The sequence below is a fragment of the Opisthorchis viverrini genome, assembly GCF_000715545.1.
Source record: "Opisthorchis viverrini unplaced genomic scaffold opera_v5_199, whole genome shotgun sequence".
Lineage (NCBI taxonomy): Eukaryota > Metazoa > Platyhelminthes > Trematoda > Opisthorchiida > Opisthorchiidae > Opisthorchis > Opisthorchis viverrini.
In genome coordinates, this window is record NW_008751857.1 from 737,580 (window position 1) to 756,890 (window position 19,311).

At 39.2% G+C, this 19,311-nt stretch overlaps 1 protein-coding gene across 1 annotated transcript in view; it reads left to right on the forward strand.

The window, feature by feature from the left end:
- The window catches only part of T265_08095 (hypothetical protein), a gene marked incomplete at both ends in the record, with an annotated part of 54,965 nt that overhangs the window by 7,833 nt on the left and 27,821 nt on the right, over positions 1-19,311 (forward strand). Inside the window, 2 exons of the mRNA XM_009173794.1 lie at positions 5,386-5,429; positions 13,581-13,618. Coding sequence (XP_009172058.1) covers positions 13,614-13,618 — 5 coding nt within the window. The remainder of the gene's footprint in view (positions 1-5,385; positions 5,430-13,580; positions 13,619-19,311) is intronic.

Sequence of the window (19,311 nt, forward strand, 5' to 3'; positions counted from 1 at the left end):
AAGGCTTTTAAACCAGAACAATGTGATATTGGATCCTAAAATTCCATCAAACGTGTTAAACAAACATGTTAAAATACATAACGATGGGATTCGAGCCTATCATAATGAGAGCGCATCATTAACTTACCCATCGTCATATTTCTGGGGTTTGTGTGGTGACCAGCAAACAACTCACATCACCATTCGACACATGGCTTACAACATCATTCCTTTTCTTCTTATGTGCACCTTATTAAAACAGCAGGACCAGTGTTGTCAAAAAAATTTTAAAAACGTACACATGTATGTTTTGCAGGCTGCAAGAGAGAAGACGATGTGTTGGAGAAGGCATAAAGTAGCTCTTCAAAACACACGTTTGCGCGATCTATGCATCCAAAGAAAACTATCCCCCCTAGGATTCCAACACATTACTCTTACATAGTATTCAACGTACCCCACACAGTGGCCGATACCGCTTTTTTAAGGAAAAAATATAAATTTGAACGCAACAAACGAATGAGGACTTATCACCTATGCGGTGATCTTGGCATCGTGTTAATGGATTTTTAAATATGAATTCAGGACTTTAGACTTTGGAATGCAAAGGCGAAAATCAGAAATTATCAGACAGAGCAGACAATATGTTGCCTTTGCGATATAAGCATGGCCAGCTATTATTTTTGCCGCAAACGAACACCTTATATAGTCGATAGCGGTGTGCCGCCCCCCTCTGGTAGAGATCAAAATTCTAAGTGAGGCCGTTTGGGACGTTCTCTGTGTATGGTGTCCGACAAAGGTGAGAGTACCGTAATTGCGTCCTAAAAAGGTATTTCCGTAAGGAAGGCACTGATTTAATTTCGTGAGTAGTTGGACCCGCAGGCGTTAATTGCTATGACAACGAGAAAGTTATGGAGCAACCTACCGACAACCTGAGAAGCACTACTTAAGTAACAAGAAAACATAGATAATGTGCGGATTACTCAAGTCAGTTAAATCAATATTCTTAGGGCTAGGTTATAAGTGTTTCTCTCATCCATAGGGATAGCAGCTTTCAAAAATGTTCATCGTGAATGTTCACAAAAATTTTGTTATTTGTCCCCATCTAAGCAAGATGGGATGCATTTTCTGGTTTGAAAATATTGGCACAGGAAACAGTTTGATACAGGCCTCCAAAGCACAAAAATCCAACCAACAAAGATAAGGAAAATATTTTGAATATAATCAACAACAGTAAAATCGAACTGATGGTTTTATTACAATAACATACTTTCTGAGCGTCCTAGTTTAATGACAAAGTTTAGTGACAAAGTTCAAAGACAAATAGCGGATTTAGAAAGGGACGGAAAATCCCTTTAACAAAATATTAGAAGCAATATCAGGATAGCATGCACTCTATGTCACTTCGTGAAGTATGCCGAGACTGCACGCAACACGATGTAAGCACCCATTGACTTTGCTACTTCCTCCCCAGAAAAATATCAATTCAAAACTTTGACATTTCCTACACAAACACGAACGTTTACAGTGATCGGATGCGTGACATAAATACGCATTATTCTGTGTAACCAGACCAGAAATTGCTTTAAAATGTTGTAAGTAACGTTTGCTGAATTACCTTGGTCGTCAATTAGAATTGGAAACTTTCAGAAATTTTCCTTTCTTCATAGTAACACTGGCTTCAAAAAGCAGCCTGTAAAGACCAATCGTTTCACGAAATTCACTCAATTGCAAAATGTAACGGCTATACCTGGTAACTCAGATGAAGCCCAGCTGAGTCCTTTGGGTGATTGTACTGCACAAAACAGCCTCATATTTTAGTTAAACAACATTGGATGTATCGCGAGACATTTTGTCACCCAAATACAGCAAACATACACTTGTTAGCAAACGCTTTTATCCTTCTTACAGGCCTTATGTTAAAACATGAGGCGGCAAGATACTCAAAGGTTGCACCTGCTTGAAGAACCCGGACAAAACCGGTGGAGAATCGTCAAAACGTTTCCAGACCACTTGGAACCAATATGTCTTTTGTAAATGATCTTTCTATGGTACCGACAAAAAAATAAAAATGGTCATTTTTGATATGTTCAAATCGGAAAATAACGAATACGTGCAGCTGAATGCAAACAATTTTACTCTAGAACCAAAGGTTAAGTACTGCTCAGTCGCCCATCATACTTGTGCGCACAAACAAAAAAGATCAAATGGGCCTTTTATTTAACCAGAATTCTTTATTTATATGACCTGACAACCAGCCTATGCTCACCACTGAGAAGTTCATTTAATTTGCACAATTAAATTGCATGGGCTAAACTTGTTTTAGGCTGTAAAAGTGTCGTGATCTCTCATCATCATTAGCTTGTCCAAATTACATGATCCCCTTTAGTACATTATGAACAAAGCAGCTGCGCACAATAACGCCCATTTCACGCGGTAGGCGACCGTCAAGTGCGTAATACGAGAGTTTTGCTGCTTGGCGTATCCACAGTAGCCTCATTCAGAGCGCTACATTTAGAAAAGCACGTATTTTTTTTAAACTTCGTAAATTTCGAGCACAATGGTTAAAACAATTGTTGGCTTGGTGTTTTGCTTACCTCCTTACAATTATTTCCATTTGCTTTTTGGACTATCATTAAAAGCACATCGTCAATTATCGTTGAAAAATAATCTAATAGGGAATAAAAATCAACCAAAATTCCACGTGAGTATTTTCACCTATAATATTGAAAGTAGTCAGCGCTAGGGGACACTTGTGAACCGGGATGGTTTGCTGTTATTGAACGCCTTGTATAAAAACCTATGTCAAAAGCCAAAAGGCGAGTTACCGGTGTGAAAGGATTAGCTCTTTGGCCAAAGCTTCTACAAATCCAAAGGTGTTGTTTTATACATGCATCTAATTTAGATATGTGGTTTCCTGGCATCCAGGCAAGATCATCTGGGTCCCAAAATTCGCGTGAATAGACATCCTCCCTCAGTTAGCAAAAGCGGAGTTCCGGGCAAATGCCAGATCACCTGTAAGCTGCTAGCGACAATGTGAATACAAGGGAACAGAATCGACAGCAAAACGTAGGGAATCCCAGTAAAATAAAAAACAAACCCCAGCGTGGCCATACATACAGGTGTATATGTATATAATAGTATGTATGTATTGGGAATTCAGCCTTTCAACATAGGATTAAGTAACGGACGTCAGCGTGTCCGTTTGTGGATGCAGCTTTCGCGGAACGAATATTTAATTTCGCGAGAACCTGTGGATTGGAGTTAATAAAGGAAGGTTCGCTAAACAGGATGGCAGTCACCTTTCGGAATTTACTGGCTAGGCCAAGAGTGGTAGCAGTTCAATGAACTCTATCACTACAAATTAATTTTGCGCAAGTATTTCATAGATAAGTGATGCGGGTTGTAAATACCTGCGTTATCGCAAAAGAAGCCTTTTAAAACGGATCTGATGAAGCAAAATGTTTCCAATTAAATTTTATTGATGTTTTGCAGGTGCGTCGATTTTTCATAGCTTGAGGTATAGTAACTGACAACCGGTTAAAACTGATAGATTGGCGTATCGTCCGGCTTTCAACTGATATTTTATGGATGCCAACTGTCATTTTCCGGATTAAGTCTGCTCGTGCGGTAACATTTTTTCGTTTTGTACATCCATTTATGTAATTTCCACATTTACTAACGCTTTGTCGTAGACCTAACTAACAACGATGTACGCTCGTCTAAATCACCCTTTTATATCATTTTGAAAAGCTACGATATCTGACGCGAGATTCAGGGCTATGAAAGCAGACTAATTACGTTTACGCGGCTCACTTTTCAAACATTATCAGCTATGTGAAATCCCCAACTTCAGGATGGAAAACACAGCAAGCCACATGCAGCTACCGCCATGTACAAAGCTCATTTATAGTAAATGATTTGCGCTTGACCCAAGAGTTTTCGGTAAAGTTACTTGAATTATATTTGAAATTTGTTTTGTTTCTGCCGAGGCAAGGAACACAGCTCAATAAAACCAAACGTGCAGTTTTCAAGGGCGAGAATATTAGAAGCACCCCGTCAGGAGACAAACCATAAGTTGCTCTCCAACTCATTAGACATTTAAGGCGCGTTATTTTAGAAATAAAAAGTAGCAAGCCTGAATGTGTGTACCAATTTTCGAAAACATTTCCCAAGATTTCAACCAATCAAATTTCACGATGAGTGTTGGCGTAGGTGGCGCCAAAGACAGAAATAGCACGTGGCGCATAAATAGGCAACAACCTGGACATATAACCCATGACATTTTTCAAGTGTTTTTTTCGTATAAAACTTTCTATGCAAAAACATGACAATAAGATTGCTTCAAATATGCAGTTTCAAAAAACAAAATCATGCACTGAAAGTACCACAGGTTTGTAGGTACAATTGCAAGTCTAACAGCAGACGCTTATATTGCTTTCAAATATATTGTCCTTATGAGGTCAGAGCGATAGTAGACAGACTGAAATATACATCCATTTAAAATGGTTAGCAATTTTTGTTAACAAAACGAAATCGAGAAAAAACAGCTTGTGTGATTCTAGCACATTAATAAACAGGCATTGTAATATTAATCTAAAATCCTGCGTCCAGATACAAAAATGCTACTTGGCTGTACAAAATTTGTAACAATGGAATGAAGACAACCAAATGAAGACAACCAAAGAGCTATTAGATTTTGGATTTGACCAAGTTACGCTTTTTTGTTCTGTTCGGACCAGCATGTACGAAAGGGCTCTTCCTTTCTTTCGTGTTCTACGTCAAGCGGAGAAGGAAAACACGTTATAAACCCTTCTCTACAGTTGTCGAACATATAGGAAAACGATTAATTTATTTCTTTTACCAAGGCACTGCACTTCTCAAAAGCCAGTCGACAGTTGTCTGCAAGTGTTTTGTAAAACTGCATGGGGATTCCACTTTCCTTTATTTTGTCATGCAGGCGGAAAATAAGTGTTTTTATAGATGCCGTCCTCCGGCTGTGGATTTGAGCATTGGATTTATCTGCAAAACCTACTAAACTGCAACAAGTCATGCAACTCGAATGTCTCAGGAACTAAACACCTTTCTTTTACTACAAAGATTTTACCTCAAAAGATTTAAATTTAAATATATTTATATACGTATGACATAGATATAATTTATAAACAGTACGAAATAGCCAGCCAACAATATCTTCAATAAAACTATGGAAACCTAAAAATATCAAAATCCTATTATAGCTGTTATTTTTTTACTGCAGATTTTCTGCTCCCGGATGTTTACTTTCATCTGCAGTGGTAACATTGTACTTTAATTGAAGCGAAAAGCTAGTAAACAGTAACTTCACTATCATCCATACCGAGGAAAAATATAATTGAAGGAAATTATAACATTTTTTATTTTTTCCAGGAACCTCGGAAATACTGGACTCCGCGTCTCCGCTCTTGGCTTGGGTAAGTTTTACATGAATTTTCCCTCATCCGACTGTCTCAAGAATGACCAGAAGTTTCAAACCTTTGCAATTTCTGTCTGTGCTTATATAGTGTGCTTTCAGTAGTTGATCCTTAATTGCTATTTGCAGCTTCTGTCCAATCGACATATTCTTTCAACTAGCTGAATTTTTTAACTGTTCCGGAAATACTTCGGAATACAATTAGAAAAGATAATCTTCTTAAACTGGCTGGCACAAGTATGATATTTGCGCAACTTGATCAACTATGAACCTCCGACTGAATTCGTAAATTCATCTATCTTTGACCTTCAGTCAGCATCACGTGGTTTATTCGCCAACAAAGCCGACAAGTTCCATTGGTAGCTCAATTCATTCTCATAAAATATACGTTAAATTGTTTATATCCCAATGAGTCCATCACTTACGAGAGCACCTCCTTGACGTTGATGGATAGAAGAGGAAATGACTTGTATTGTATAAACTTCGGTTGCATTTTTAGAGATATTCTTCAGTCAATGGTTTTCGCAATCCTCCTCCCACACCCATTCAGCAGAATCTACAGATAGAATGTAATTCCATTTGGATGCTTAATTAGATAATAAAATTAACCGCATCCCTCTGCAGTCCATAATGGAGCATCATCACACATCGATGTTTACAATTAACCAGAAAACCACTGATCCAGAAGAAGACTTCTGCAGAAAGCGTAATTGTCTGCCACACGGAAGCACCGCAGGAGCTTTCCGTGCAAACAACTAGTCGCTTTTAAATTCACATAATTTCTGTACGGCCATCTTAAAGGGTTAAAGCAGTTGTTGAAACTTTATGTATTATTTCTTGGATGAATAAACTCCGTTAGAGGCAATCACCTTTGGTCGTCACGTTTCTGTTAGTGTTTGCATTTGTAATTTTCAATCATAATTTATTGTGATGGACACCTTACTACATTCGATCTATTCTTTCATCTGCAAAATGCTGCCCTATTGTGGAACCTGATGAATATTTCTAAACAAACGTTCCCTGTGTTGATATCTTAACAGTAGTTTTGTAGTGCAGTGTTGCATTCTTGTTATGTCAATCAGATACTTTAGGTGCCCAGACCACAACACCTTTGTCCTGTGAACTAGTCTTCTCAGGCAACATCCAACCTCCTATCAGACACAGTTCACTTTTGTTTGGCCGTCAAATTTATTGTGGTGATTTGTCAACATTCCTAGTAACTGTTAGGGATATACGTGGACAAAGTGGGAAAGTTTGCTTACCAAATTCTGTCACAGTGACACTCCTGAATAGCACATCTAAACCTATAAAAATAATGTTGTAAGCCCATTTTCCAAAGTGGATTACTTGCTGCAGGTATGAGCAAAGTCAATTGTGGCCAAAGTTTCTTTAAAATAATGTACATTTGCGAACTGCGAGTTTTGTGCATTGTGGGTCAGGGTTGGTCGATCCGGCATCGATGTGAACACTAACATAAACCTTCTTTTTTGAATTTTCCTTTCGGAGGATGTAACAGTATTGTAAGGTTAAACTTAATCTCCATATCAGGTACATAATGGATGAGACCCTGATTGTACAACAACCAAATATGCTTTTCTGTCAATTATTGATGAGGCGCCACTCTTAGCTTAGATTAAACAGGAAACAGTTGCCGATAAGGCTGAAACAGGTTATCGTGTGGTATTTCTATACCAAGGGCCTAGTTTCCGAATCCGAACCCATGTGGTTGCCACCTTTTCATTCTGGGATTTTAGTTCAATCGGCATTAAAATCCTGCTTGGTAGTTTTGTTCTGAATACGAGGGGCAGGAAAAATACAATCGCGTGCGTGCTGAAGATTATATCTTACAAAAACAGTGGTTCGCGTGACAAGATTACCACATTTAAAATTCGATGTTTTGTGTGGTGTATTTTTGTCCCACATACGTCAAAAACATAGAGAACATAAATACTTAACTTTAAGCGAGGATATTTTGAATAGCTTCCGAAAACGCTTCGTCTTGGGTTAACTTTGAACAGGGCATTACTTTTTACACTGAGTTCCGAGCAGTTTCCGTAAAACGCTTTTTGTTTTTTTTTAAAAAACGGCGTTACTTTTCAAGCTAAGTTTAATAAATTTGTCGATAAAGTTACTAACTCAGTCCCGTATACCGGGGCTTAGATGAGCGTTTACCTGAAAAAACGACGAAAAAAATGGACCGATAAACATGGTTTCTCCAAAGAAATTCTCGTCACGCAACATACGAAAAATACCCGGAAACACGTGAAACAAACGTAATTACCCGAGGGTTAATGAAACAGCGCAGTTCAGAAGCTGATTTTTTTGGCAATCTGTTACATACATCTGTTACATCTGTTACGAACATCAGTTAGGCGAACACTCTTAAGACAAAATGTCCGTCCTCCGGCTACTCTGTTTCTTTGATCGCCATCTTAGTTAAAACAGTTCAATCATCATTCATTTTGTCAGCTGTTTTCAATAATACTGTCTAAGAGCTACATTTCGTCTTTCAAACTGGATGCATCACACCTCTAGAACAAGTTCGCCTGTAAGTAATGCACAACCTAAATTGATTTTAATAACCTTGATGAAGTAATTTGTCTCCTAACAGCTAGCTATCCTTCCTGTGAGTCCCTGTCCACAAGAAAATATGAAACTTGCGTTATATAAAAACTGAATAGCTGATAAGCTCTTCCGGCCAATTCACCTTCGGCGTTCAATAACCTCTGTATCCTCTTGAATATATGACATTATCACCAGAACTGTTCGTGTGACCCTTCATTCAGTGAAACACCCATCCTAGACGGCGATTTCCATATATAACCCGCATCATGGCCCAGCTCTGCCTCTAATCCAGTCAATAAGTGTAGCCCTTCTTATACGCTTTGGCAAAACGAACCAACAGTCCGACACATCCACAAGACCTCCGATCAAACAAAGCTGTCCAATAGATACAGCTCTGCCGTTTGATCGAAATGAAGAGAAAATGCTTAACTAACCGACCCCAACGACCTATTCACTATTCACCAATGCCCGGTTTCTGTTCACTTCTCGTCGCATTCGCACACGTGAGGGTCGCAATCTCAAGCCAGTTGTTGCGTTCAGGATAACTTAAAAATTCTCCAACATCTTTTAGTATCCTGATTCGCAGTGTAGCTTAACTGAATGCAAGCAGACTGAACAAGAGCGATGGGCACGCCTTTTGAAGACTCAAACACTCGACGAATGGTCAACCAAGAACAGTAATGTACCTCAACGCTGTTCAATCTTGATATCAGATGACTAAAGCAAAAATGAAAAGTTTAAAGTCGGAACAGAACGTTCGGAACGTTTTAGAAGTCGTGAACAGCCTTTTTCAGGGATTTTTTTATTGTTTACGGACCAAATGAAGCTTTATTCGGGCCCGCTAGTTTATGCGTTCCTAAGATCACTTGACAATCAAATGCGGTCATCATGTTTGGGCGTACTGGCTCTGTGTACCTTTAGCATGATTTGCCTCCTTTTGGTTTTGCATCCGCAATGATTTTTAACTGCTGTAATTACAGGTTGACATTCGACCACCAAATCCTTCAAGGTTTGCAATAAGTTCAAGCCGGGTAGACTAGATGCTGGGTCGGATTTGTGTTTGTCTCCATTGCTTCAGCAAATGCCCGCTCCGACTGGAGTGTGTGTAACAACTGAATTTGCTTGTACCTCGTCATTCTCAGGCGCAACTGCCCGGCTGTCTAGGATATCCATTTGGCTAGGTATTCTGCACCAGGACTTTTGGTACACACAGCTTGTGTGGGGTCTGGATCCGACTTGAGGTTCTTAGCCCCTACAGGATACTGCTATACAGTGTCATCATTCCAGAAGAACTTTTCAGTATGAAATAACAGAGGTATCTTCTCGATGGTTTAATCTCTACACAGTATTCCATTTTCGACCAACGAGTCTTTGTCTCCTGATACACATTTCGAGGAAGAGTACTTGCCAATTCTTGATTAATTAGCTCTACGGAGTAGCCATACGCTATAGTACCCTGCTGCGTAATTTCAGTTTACCGGTCTGTATGGGTTTACTGAGTTTACCCCCTGGACATGATTCACTGCTTACCCATTCACTGTGTTTGGTATGTGAGGATGCAGGCGGCCGTTGAGTTATGTGGGTTTTCTCTATTCCATGCGGGGATCCGTGTATGGCTGAAAGCACACCCTACGGACTGGGAAACTTATAGTTCTTTGTTTGCCCTCAGCTTTCAGCATGTAATTTATAATACTAAATTGAAAATCCAACTTGTTTAAGAAGGCTGGCTGTTTTGTGGCTGGTATAATTACAACCTATTCATCTAAGTATCTAAGTCAGTGGCGCGGTGCATAAACGAAACTATCTAAGGCTCCTGTTTCAACCCTATGCAGGAAAATGATAGCCAGTGTGGGTGATTGAGGCGAGTCCACAGCGACAGTGTTGGTTTATCTTTAGAGTATGTTTTAAAAAGTGAACTAAGTGGCGGTTATAAACTCTTCCGCGCAATCTATAATGTTAATAGGGAGAAAGGGTATTGTCTCCGCTAGAAACAAATCATCACACAAAATGTAGGATGTAAACTTTGATAAGTCGTTAATTGTTACATTAGTAAAAAGAGCTGTTACGTCAAATCTGACTGCTACTTCGTCATCATTGATACAGGAAGACTGGAGAAAACTAACAAAGTTGAATGAGACTTTCACGTGACCTACAACTGGCAGAGTAAAACTTTCCTTAAAACCTGAGACACACTCCAAATTTCATGATATCGATTCCTGCGACAGGAGAAGTAAAAAACGTGAACTTTTCATGATATCCTGCGACAGGAGAAGTAAAAAACGTGAACTTTCTAGCAAGTGAACGGAGATAACATAGTGAGAATTTGCAGATAATAAAACAGAAATATTTTCCGCTTGAAATGTGTGTTTGGGCCAAGGTTTGCCATACGTGCAATATGCTATCATGTTCGACAGCCCACTGGTCTTCGAACAAAGAGATAGCTGTTATACCAATATGTCAACTTAAAAATGCTCTAAAAATTTCAAGAACGACGTAATCACATTTAGATAACAATCCATTCCACTCGAGCGAGACATGCCGTTGAGCACGGGGAAATACCGGATGACAAGCAACGAGATAGCATGTCACGATAAGTGGTATGGGAGCAGATCAGGTTTAGCTTAGATTCGATAGCCGTTTCAGTGTTCTCTGTGCAAATGAGACTGGTGCAAACTTGGTGCAAGATACGCCATTCTAAATGAGATATTGCTAACCCAATCAAAATATAAGTGAATTCAATTTGTTCACTGTGTTTTGCGATAGAAGATGTCCAGTTTATTGATCTACACCTTTCAGTGGGGAACTTTATTCCACCGTTCTCACATGATATGCGTTGCCAAAATCCTGTTTGCTTTGGAGCTTGTGTGTTGCCCAACCAAATGCCTTCTTGGTGGTACCTTTGACATTAATGACGGCGCTGTAACTTTGCTATAAGTAGAAAAATGCGAAGATTCAGTTCTCAACAAACCGTTGACGGGTTTGGTATGTAAATTTCCATTAGTATACTCGACAACTCACCTTTGTACGTGATTTGACATGATTTGTTTCCGGGAAACCGTGTTAAAAGAGTAGGAAATGTAAATAGTCATGGAATTCTAGTGGTAAGAATGATCCAGAAACTTTTATTGATCTGTGGACATGAATTCTTGTGAGGCCAATTTGTATCCCACTTCATGTGTCTTACACAATGGTGTTTCAAAAGTGATCCAGATGTTCTTGGTTGTAAGAGTGCTCCCTCGTATACACTTGCTGTTCACATGCGTGTAATCAACTCATATGTTTCTTTGGATGTTTCAACCGAAACATGACATTAACCTATGCTTGTAAGCCGTTTGGTTTCGCTGAATGCTGTTCGCTCTGTGAATCTAGCGAATTTTGTGCCCACAATCTTCCAACTAACTGCTGCATTCAGCTACGAGTGACTGAGCAGCAAAGTGACAGTGTCGAACTTTTCAGTTCAACAATTCATTTCACCTGAAATTGTTCTTTAACTGACAAATCGTCAAATGAGAAGCACATACGACCAGTGAATCGGCTTTTTTCTTGGCGGATTGCCTACAGTTTTTTGTGGTGGCCTTACTTATCCGACAAGCGTATTTCAGAACCAATATTAAGGGGGAAGCCCTTTCCATTTGAAGTGCACTAGATAATTTTTTTCAAAAGACGTTTTCAAAGTAAGGAATAAATAAAGAAATTGACGAGCGGGAACGCCCATTTTGTTTCATTTCCTCAGGAAATTAACGTAATTACCACAGTCACCTGATAAGTTAGTCAAATATTGTGAACAGTATGAATTTACTTCTTTAGCCGTGACAGAGTGGGACGTGAGAATGCTTTGTCTAAAGAAACTGAAAAGGCGACTACACTACCACACACACTACAGATCCGGCCAACTGAGCACGTTTAAAGTTTTTGGATGCAAAAAGCTATCGCGTCAACCGATGAAATTCTAACAGGCCTGACCGTTGGAAGCATCAAAAGCCTGTCTTTTGCGAGAGTTTGGGTTAACCTTAAGTAGACACATGTAAACTTGTGGTCCCTAATGAAAACAGTTTATTTTGCCTGCGAAGCGACTGCATTTTCCCCGATTATGTTATTATGTGGCGCGATACTGTGCAATATATGTTGGGGAAAACCGCTTCTATGGACGTGGTTGATTGGTGGAGCTAGATTAGCAACCCATCATTTGCTTCTAAGGGAATGAAGTCAGCTGACGTGGACTCATACTGAAACAGTATAACTTGATTTAAAGATGTACTCGTTGAATAAAAGTGCCTAGATGTTAGTGGGCGACATATTGTTTTGTTCACTAGCTACCTTATGTGAGAAAAAATCATTATTTCAGAAAATGTACGAGCACTGATCAGTCGACACTGAAACCTTCTGAGAGTAGCCTCCGCTCTTTATGATTTCCGGGAGAACTCAAAATTTTGATATGTTGCAATTTACAGTGGTAGATTTTGAACGGAGCAGAAGTGCTGCGTGAATATTTGGGGCCACATGTTGAAATACTTTGTACTGAGGAAGAAAATGGAAGTCAAATCTGTCTGGTTCAGAGTATTCAGACATTGTATTCTACGCTCGCATCACCACCTCTGTCTGAATGATCGTAATATTTTGAGTGATATGTTGCGCGACTAAATGGTTGTTCTAAATCCGTTGATGAATGGTCATAGGATGTGTCCACTTACATTGGCATACATTCCTAAAATTGGGGATGCCCACCAAATATCACCAATCCGTAAGCGTTTTTTCTGACCAAATCAAAAGCAATACCTACCATATCCCAAAGAATTTAGCCCATCAGGTCGGGGCACATACGTCCAATTACTGCCTTCTTCTTGAGAATTTGATGCAGTTCTTAAAATATCAACGTTTAAATCAAACCGCTTTACACAGGTTTCAGATAGAATTCGCTGAGAAGTCGGGGCAACATTTATGAAAAAATCTAGGAGAGTGCTGTGCCCACAATCAAAAATAAAAGCAGTACCATTATATTGAGTTTGAGGAAAATTACGGAGATTTAGTGGCTACTGTGAATTTTCAGTGTTCGTGCAGAAGGCTTAATCCTCCAGTCGGTTACGAGGAAATCACACCACAAGCACAGTTTTAGTGACGCAAATGCGGACTACTGTGAAACACTATTGATTTCGAACGGTAAAACAAATTTCCGGAACATTTCACTTTAAATGCATTAATTTTTATCATATAGCTTGTGAGCAAACATTTCGCTTTAACCCATGTTTGAAAATTAGTTTTTAACACCCACATTATCCGGAAAATGCTCAAGGCTGTGTTATCCGTTTCGTATACTTGGGTAAACAGTCAATAAATTTAACCTGTACAATATATTGGAATTAACTGTATATGCTTGAGTGAACAAATTGGCACCAAAAGCACAAATTTTAGATGGACTAATGATCAGAATTTATTTCATTGTAGTTGCAGTCTGCTGCTAGTAATATATTTTAAACGGAACAAGTTGGTATTCCTTCTAATTTTGCACCATTTATAGTGTTTTGTGCAAGTCTTTTGATGCATTATCCAAAAGGCCTTGAAAACACTTGCTAACATTTTTATTTTGCAGGTACAAAGGTTACATTTGGGAAACAAATTTCTGATGAGGTGAGTTAGTTTGTCCAATGTAATCAGCAGCTTTCCTTGTGGACATTTATAGGTTTCTGATTTACTATTGTGTCATTCCTAAATGGTGAACTATCTCTTAGGTTCGCTTGCTGTTTTTATGTACAGATTGTTTATGCACTCTGTTAATCCTGGTATAAAGCACTATAAGTAAAAAGCAAAGTCGGTTTATATGTCAATGACTCGGAAGATTGTTCAATTTCAGTCGGAACTTCCAAATTCGCTTAATGACAATGCATTTGTCTTTCAACTTTGCACGTAAATAAGAAATATATTTCAGTGCTTTGTTTTCACAGAATCATAAGAGCAGCATGCTAATTCTATTGGAAAAAAGCAGATGTGTGACCCCTCTCTTCCAAGATTTTAACAGACTGCGTTTCACCTCAGCATAATGAAAGATTTTACCTTTGTGGAGAAGTCAACCTACAGCTTTTTTGAGTTTACAAGCAAGGTCATCACCCCATCTCTCTGTAGCCACGGTAGAATAAAGTAAAGTTTACTGATTAGTGAGTCACAGGCAGTGGTTTAAAAAATCCCTGCAAACATTCGTATTAACATGTGAGCCAGTAGGCACAGAGAGGGATGTTGTTTCTTCCCAAAAGAAAGGTGAAATTGTATATAAAAGCCAAAATCCAGTCACCAAGCCTCTTTGGACCAAAGTCTGGGATAACACGGACTGGATGCCCGATAAAAAAGGCACAGACAAGAAATGCAAAACTGACGCCAGCATGATTGTTTCTTTTCTTGCAACTCGGAATTCGAGGTTAGATCTCAGGTAATGTCACCTTTGGTTAATCCTGTCAAATCATATTTAGCTGCAAAGCCAGCCAAGAATGAATACTCTACCTAATGGAAGGAACTCTTTTAAATCTTTCGCTTTTTTCTCCGGACCAATGCCTTTGTTTAGTTACATTATAAATTACAATTCATAGGACAATTGATTCATAGATGTTGTCAAATTTTCACAAGTGACCCGGAGTTAACATAGGATGCACATCAATTTGCAATATTTATTGGGCCAGTTTCTGGCCCACTTTTAAACATTTTCAGTCAGACGTAAATCTCACCAATAGGTGATGCTTGCGGAATAAGCTGAACAATACTCCCATCGAAGGTACCGTCTCCACCCAATAATGGCCGAATGGTGACACTGTACTGAAGTTCATCTGTATCATCTTATGTGTTTTCTGCATACTTTTGGGTTGACATCTTGCGAAAAAAGTCAAGCTTCTTGAAAGTAGCCTTTGGTAAATATGAATTTAATTAACAACAACTTAAACAATTATTATTCAATAAATTTACATGCGAGTTTGCAAAAAATAATAAAATAAAAGGGTCACTTCCCGGTACTAGCCTACGTGATGGGTCCTCGATTGGTGTGGTTTTTTTATCCTTATGTTGCCACACTACCCAAGGATTATTATAAGGGATAACTTATTTAGCAAATCAGAGCTCCTCTTTGGGTTGCCCATAAGCTTTCACTTTACTCTCCCACATAATGGCCAAAACTATTTTCCGTATGAAAACTGTCACTGTAACCCGGTGACACAGATAAAACGTCAAAGCGCGCCTAAAAACAGTGTCAAACGAAATAAACAGCGTGGTTTAATTAAAGAGTATTGTTCACGGGACCAAGATATTAAATAAGTTTATATAATTGAATTTCGTTTGCTCCTATCGATGGTAACAAAGGGATTATCATTTTAAAGCGTCTGAGTGTAAAAAATGAAACCGTTTTGATAAATCTATCTCGTATAGTTTGGGTGACAGAATAAATTGTCCAACGATGGATCAGAACCAAAAACCTCAAAAGTGAGATTTTCAAATCAGCGCCAACTGATTGAAATTACTAACACACTTTTGCTTTCCAATGCATAGCACTAATTATGTAGGAGCAGCTAAGGCCGTATTTAATACGAGCCACTGGCCGAAGATTTTGGGTGCAACAACCGCGTCGAGGAACAAGGACGAATGTGCTTGTGAGTTGCAAAAATAATAACTCTTCTGGCTATTTCAGTTACGCCTAATCGTGGGCCGAACACTGGCATCAAGTGTTATCCCGCTTTATGTCTGAAGACAGAATATAATGTTCCGTTCACTCATGAGGAGATACAAAGCTGTATTGTAAAATCCATTCCTAATGAACTAGGTGAGGTAAGAAAATGAGACAATGTTGGATGCCACGAAGATTTCAGATGAACCATCGATCAACTGCGTCGACAATAAATAGACAGAAGTAAATAAACAGATGTAAGAGCGTTTTATTCCGTTTAATATCACAGTGAGTTTTCCATGAGATAACATTCGCAAATTTCTGGTGTTGGTCGTTGCGAGATTTTGCAGAATGCACACTCACATGACCCTGAATTAATCGTTCTGGTGAGTCCACACCAGAGTCCATACCGTCCTCGAGTTTCCCTCTTGTTACAGCTCATTAACTGTGCATTTGCTTGGCCTTGCCGGAGTTTGAACTCCGCGCATTTAGCATACAAGGCGGGAGTGTTACCACTACTTCACCAGCACATGCTGGTCTCATTTGAAGTTTCACGTCTGAACAGGTGAAAATTTGCGCGCACGAATGATGTGAGCGGAAAGCCCGAACCCTCAAACGACAACCCAGTAACACCTTAATTCTGTTGATCGACTGGCCCACCAATCAGGACACCTTAGTCAGTTAGTGCCAAAGACGCTTGGTGAGCTCTAATGAGAGCGATACTTGAGTCGAATGGTTCCCCCATTTTGTGGACCCACCAGCGTGATCGCGCCAGGACAGAAGAAGGATTGTTCAAACGAGACAAATATTTCGTCATCTTACAACTGTGCTTGTTTTGTAAACTATGTTCCGATCACAAAAGCATAAAATATTCTTGTTTCTGATACGACATTTGTCAGTCTGTTCATTTCCACTTCCATTTTTAACAACCTAATCTAATTTTCTCACAACCGCAACGATATTTAACTGCATTTTGGTGGTCAAAATATGAGGGAATAACCTTTTATCCATATTCAAAGAAAAGGCGTACCTGTTGGATGTCACTGAGTAGCGAATTGCTTTAATCAACACAAGGTATCAATAAATGCCAAAGCATACTTTCTGCAGAGCTACCGAGGAAAGCCTCCAAAACAGGACAAATCCTGCGCCATTTTATCAATTTGTTTGAACTTCATACTCAAGTGTAGGGAGACCAGCGTTCCACCAGCCAATCCTGAGGCATCTCTTCTTCCATTTCTCGTTCAGTTGGTAGGGCTTTATTTACCAAGTCCGATTACCTCATTGCTCTGTACTTCATACAGGAAACCGGGCAGAAGAAGTCCCACCGGACGATTACGAGTAGAAAAAAATTAAAAGCCTTACATGAAAGCTCCTGAAAAGACCACTTGAAGCGATCGAAACTGTGTTATCATATGAGTCATACAGAAAAATAATTATACCAATTCATTAGGAAAGTCAAAAGATTCTTGCTTTTAAAAAAATTACTCCGTTTTTAATTCTGGCTACGAATCTGTATTTTCAAAAAACCCACTGTGCTGAGAAAATAAAAGTACGTAATTTTCCCGGATTGTGCTTTCTTGAATCAGCCTTATTCTGTTTTTTTATCAATATTCTCTCAACTTTCATGCCTCATATATACCCTTTTCCCTTGAGTTCTTGTCTGAATAAATATGATGCAGAAATTCCAGTGCATTTCGGGATAAAAAACGTTCTCTCGAACAATCCCTAGCCTGTGGTATCAAGCGCCATTTGATCACTTGGTCTGTACTCTGCTAATGTTGCTGTTTTTTGCCTCGTATCTCCCCTTATTACGAGATGTGTGCCCATATTACCCGAAAGCAGCCCACGTATAAAAAACTAACTGTCATTTCCAGTAAAATTCCGCCGAATATCTTCTATCAACTCCAGTTACTTACAATGTATTTGCATCCATAGCCTTATGTGGAATTGACATTGGTGGTAAGCGACCCAAGTAGTTGTTGGGATTCACTTCATTAAGTTCCCCACTTTTATTACTGACTTGGATTTTGGGACTACCCTAATGTTGTTTACTGTCAATTGTCTTTGATTTACAGTTAATATTCTGAGTTAGATACGCATCATGTGTATTTTAGTTGGGTATATATCCACGCACGGTGCTCGGTAACACTCAGATCATTCCACACTGTTAAGTGAACACCAGCACCAGAAGTTACTTCACGTGACTTGACAATAAGAGTTCATCAGCGCACGCCGATGGCCTTAGAACTGCCCTCTGGCCCTTTCCTAGCAAATTTACACTGCACCGCGGAGGTGGCTAAGCAAAAACCGCACTTCAGTCCCTCTGTGGGGATCATGCGGTAGTTGTGTATGTTAGGAAGGACGGTAAACGCATGTTAGCCCTATCGGAATTTTGTCAAGAGTCTTCCCAAGCTGATTGAGTAAAGCATAGTCCAACATAAATTTTATTGGAAACTTTAGACTGTTTCGTTAGACTTATTCTCGAGATCGCTTCTTAGATAAGGACACTGATGTTATTTCTCTGTGTTTTTTTTAGAAATAGAAGCATCATAAGCTTAGCCATTTATCAAATGACGGCTTCGTACAATTTCGTTGCTTCACAAATCATTAATATTCTTGTCGGATTCCGGTTTGGCGAACGGGATTGGAAACGCAGGCAGATAAAGATTATTGTCATTTGTCCAACCCACACCAAAAATCCAAGTACCGGATGTCTCATTTTACTCCACGAAAGTTATTTTGACGACCCCAGACTGTAGTTCACCCAAACAGCTTGTCAGATGTCAATCCAGTTTTACGGAAAAAGTAAGAATAAGTCCAAGGTTGTCTTTTGCAAAGCACGATGCTGCCGGTCACGCAAGCTAAGCTATTTCCGACAATAGTGTTCCAAGTCAGACACCGAAACGGAATTGCCGCGGTCCCAAACTCACTGTCCATGCTTTGATGGTCTAATTTTTGGACATGTAAAATGTTTTTCCCATAGTGTATGCACCGAATTTTTCTGCTGTGTTATGGAAAAAAGCTACGTGTTATAAATCGACCTTGAAGCGTCTATTGCAACAATGGTTGTTGCATTTATTTCAGGGTGTCTCATGAGTCTGTCTTTATACATTCGTCGATACAAAATCCTGGAAAATAGCGACCAATATTTTGGTTGCATACTTGCTTGCAAATTACTTCAGTGTTTACGGTAGACTCAGCTAGCTATCATCGGAATCACTCGTCTATAATCACTTGCCAAGTGAAAAAAATGCTTCTTATATCAGTAAACCAATGATGGATTACTTAAATGCAAAGTAATCTGAGCACGTTAACTTGAGGCAACTCTTTTGACTCTACGCACATTTGTGGACACATCTCAGACTGACCATAGCAAAGTTGCTAGAAGCTGGTGACTGATTTGTTTTTTGTGTTTGATGGACCTTTATTTGGGGAGAGCCCGACTTGCGTTGTGAACCACTCTGTTCATCCTGTATGGCGAAAGTCAAAATGCTCGTTATTAGGTGACAAATAGGTCATTATAAAATCATTAAGAGAAGAAAACCTGGGTATCAAATATTAGTTAGAGTTGCTTCTACGAAATGGAGTGAAACAGGATTATTGCGGTTTCGCATAATGTTCGTAAAATGCTGTGGATAAAAATAACGTTGTGTGATATAAGGTTTTCTTTAAAACGCTCTCC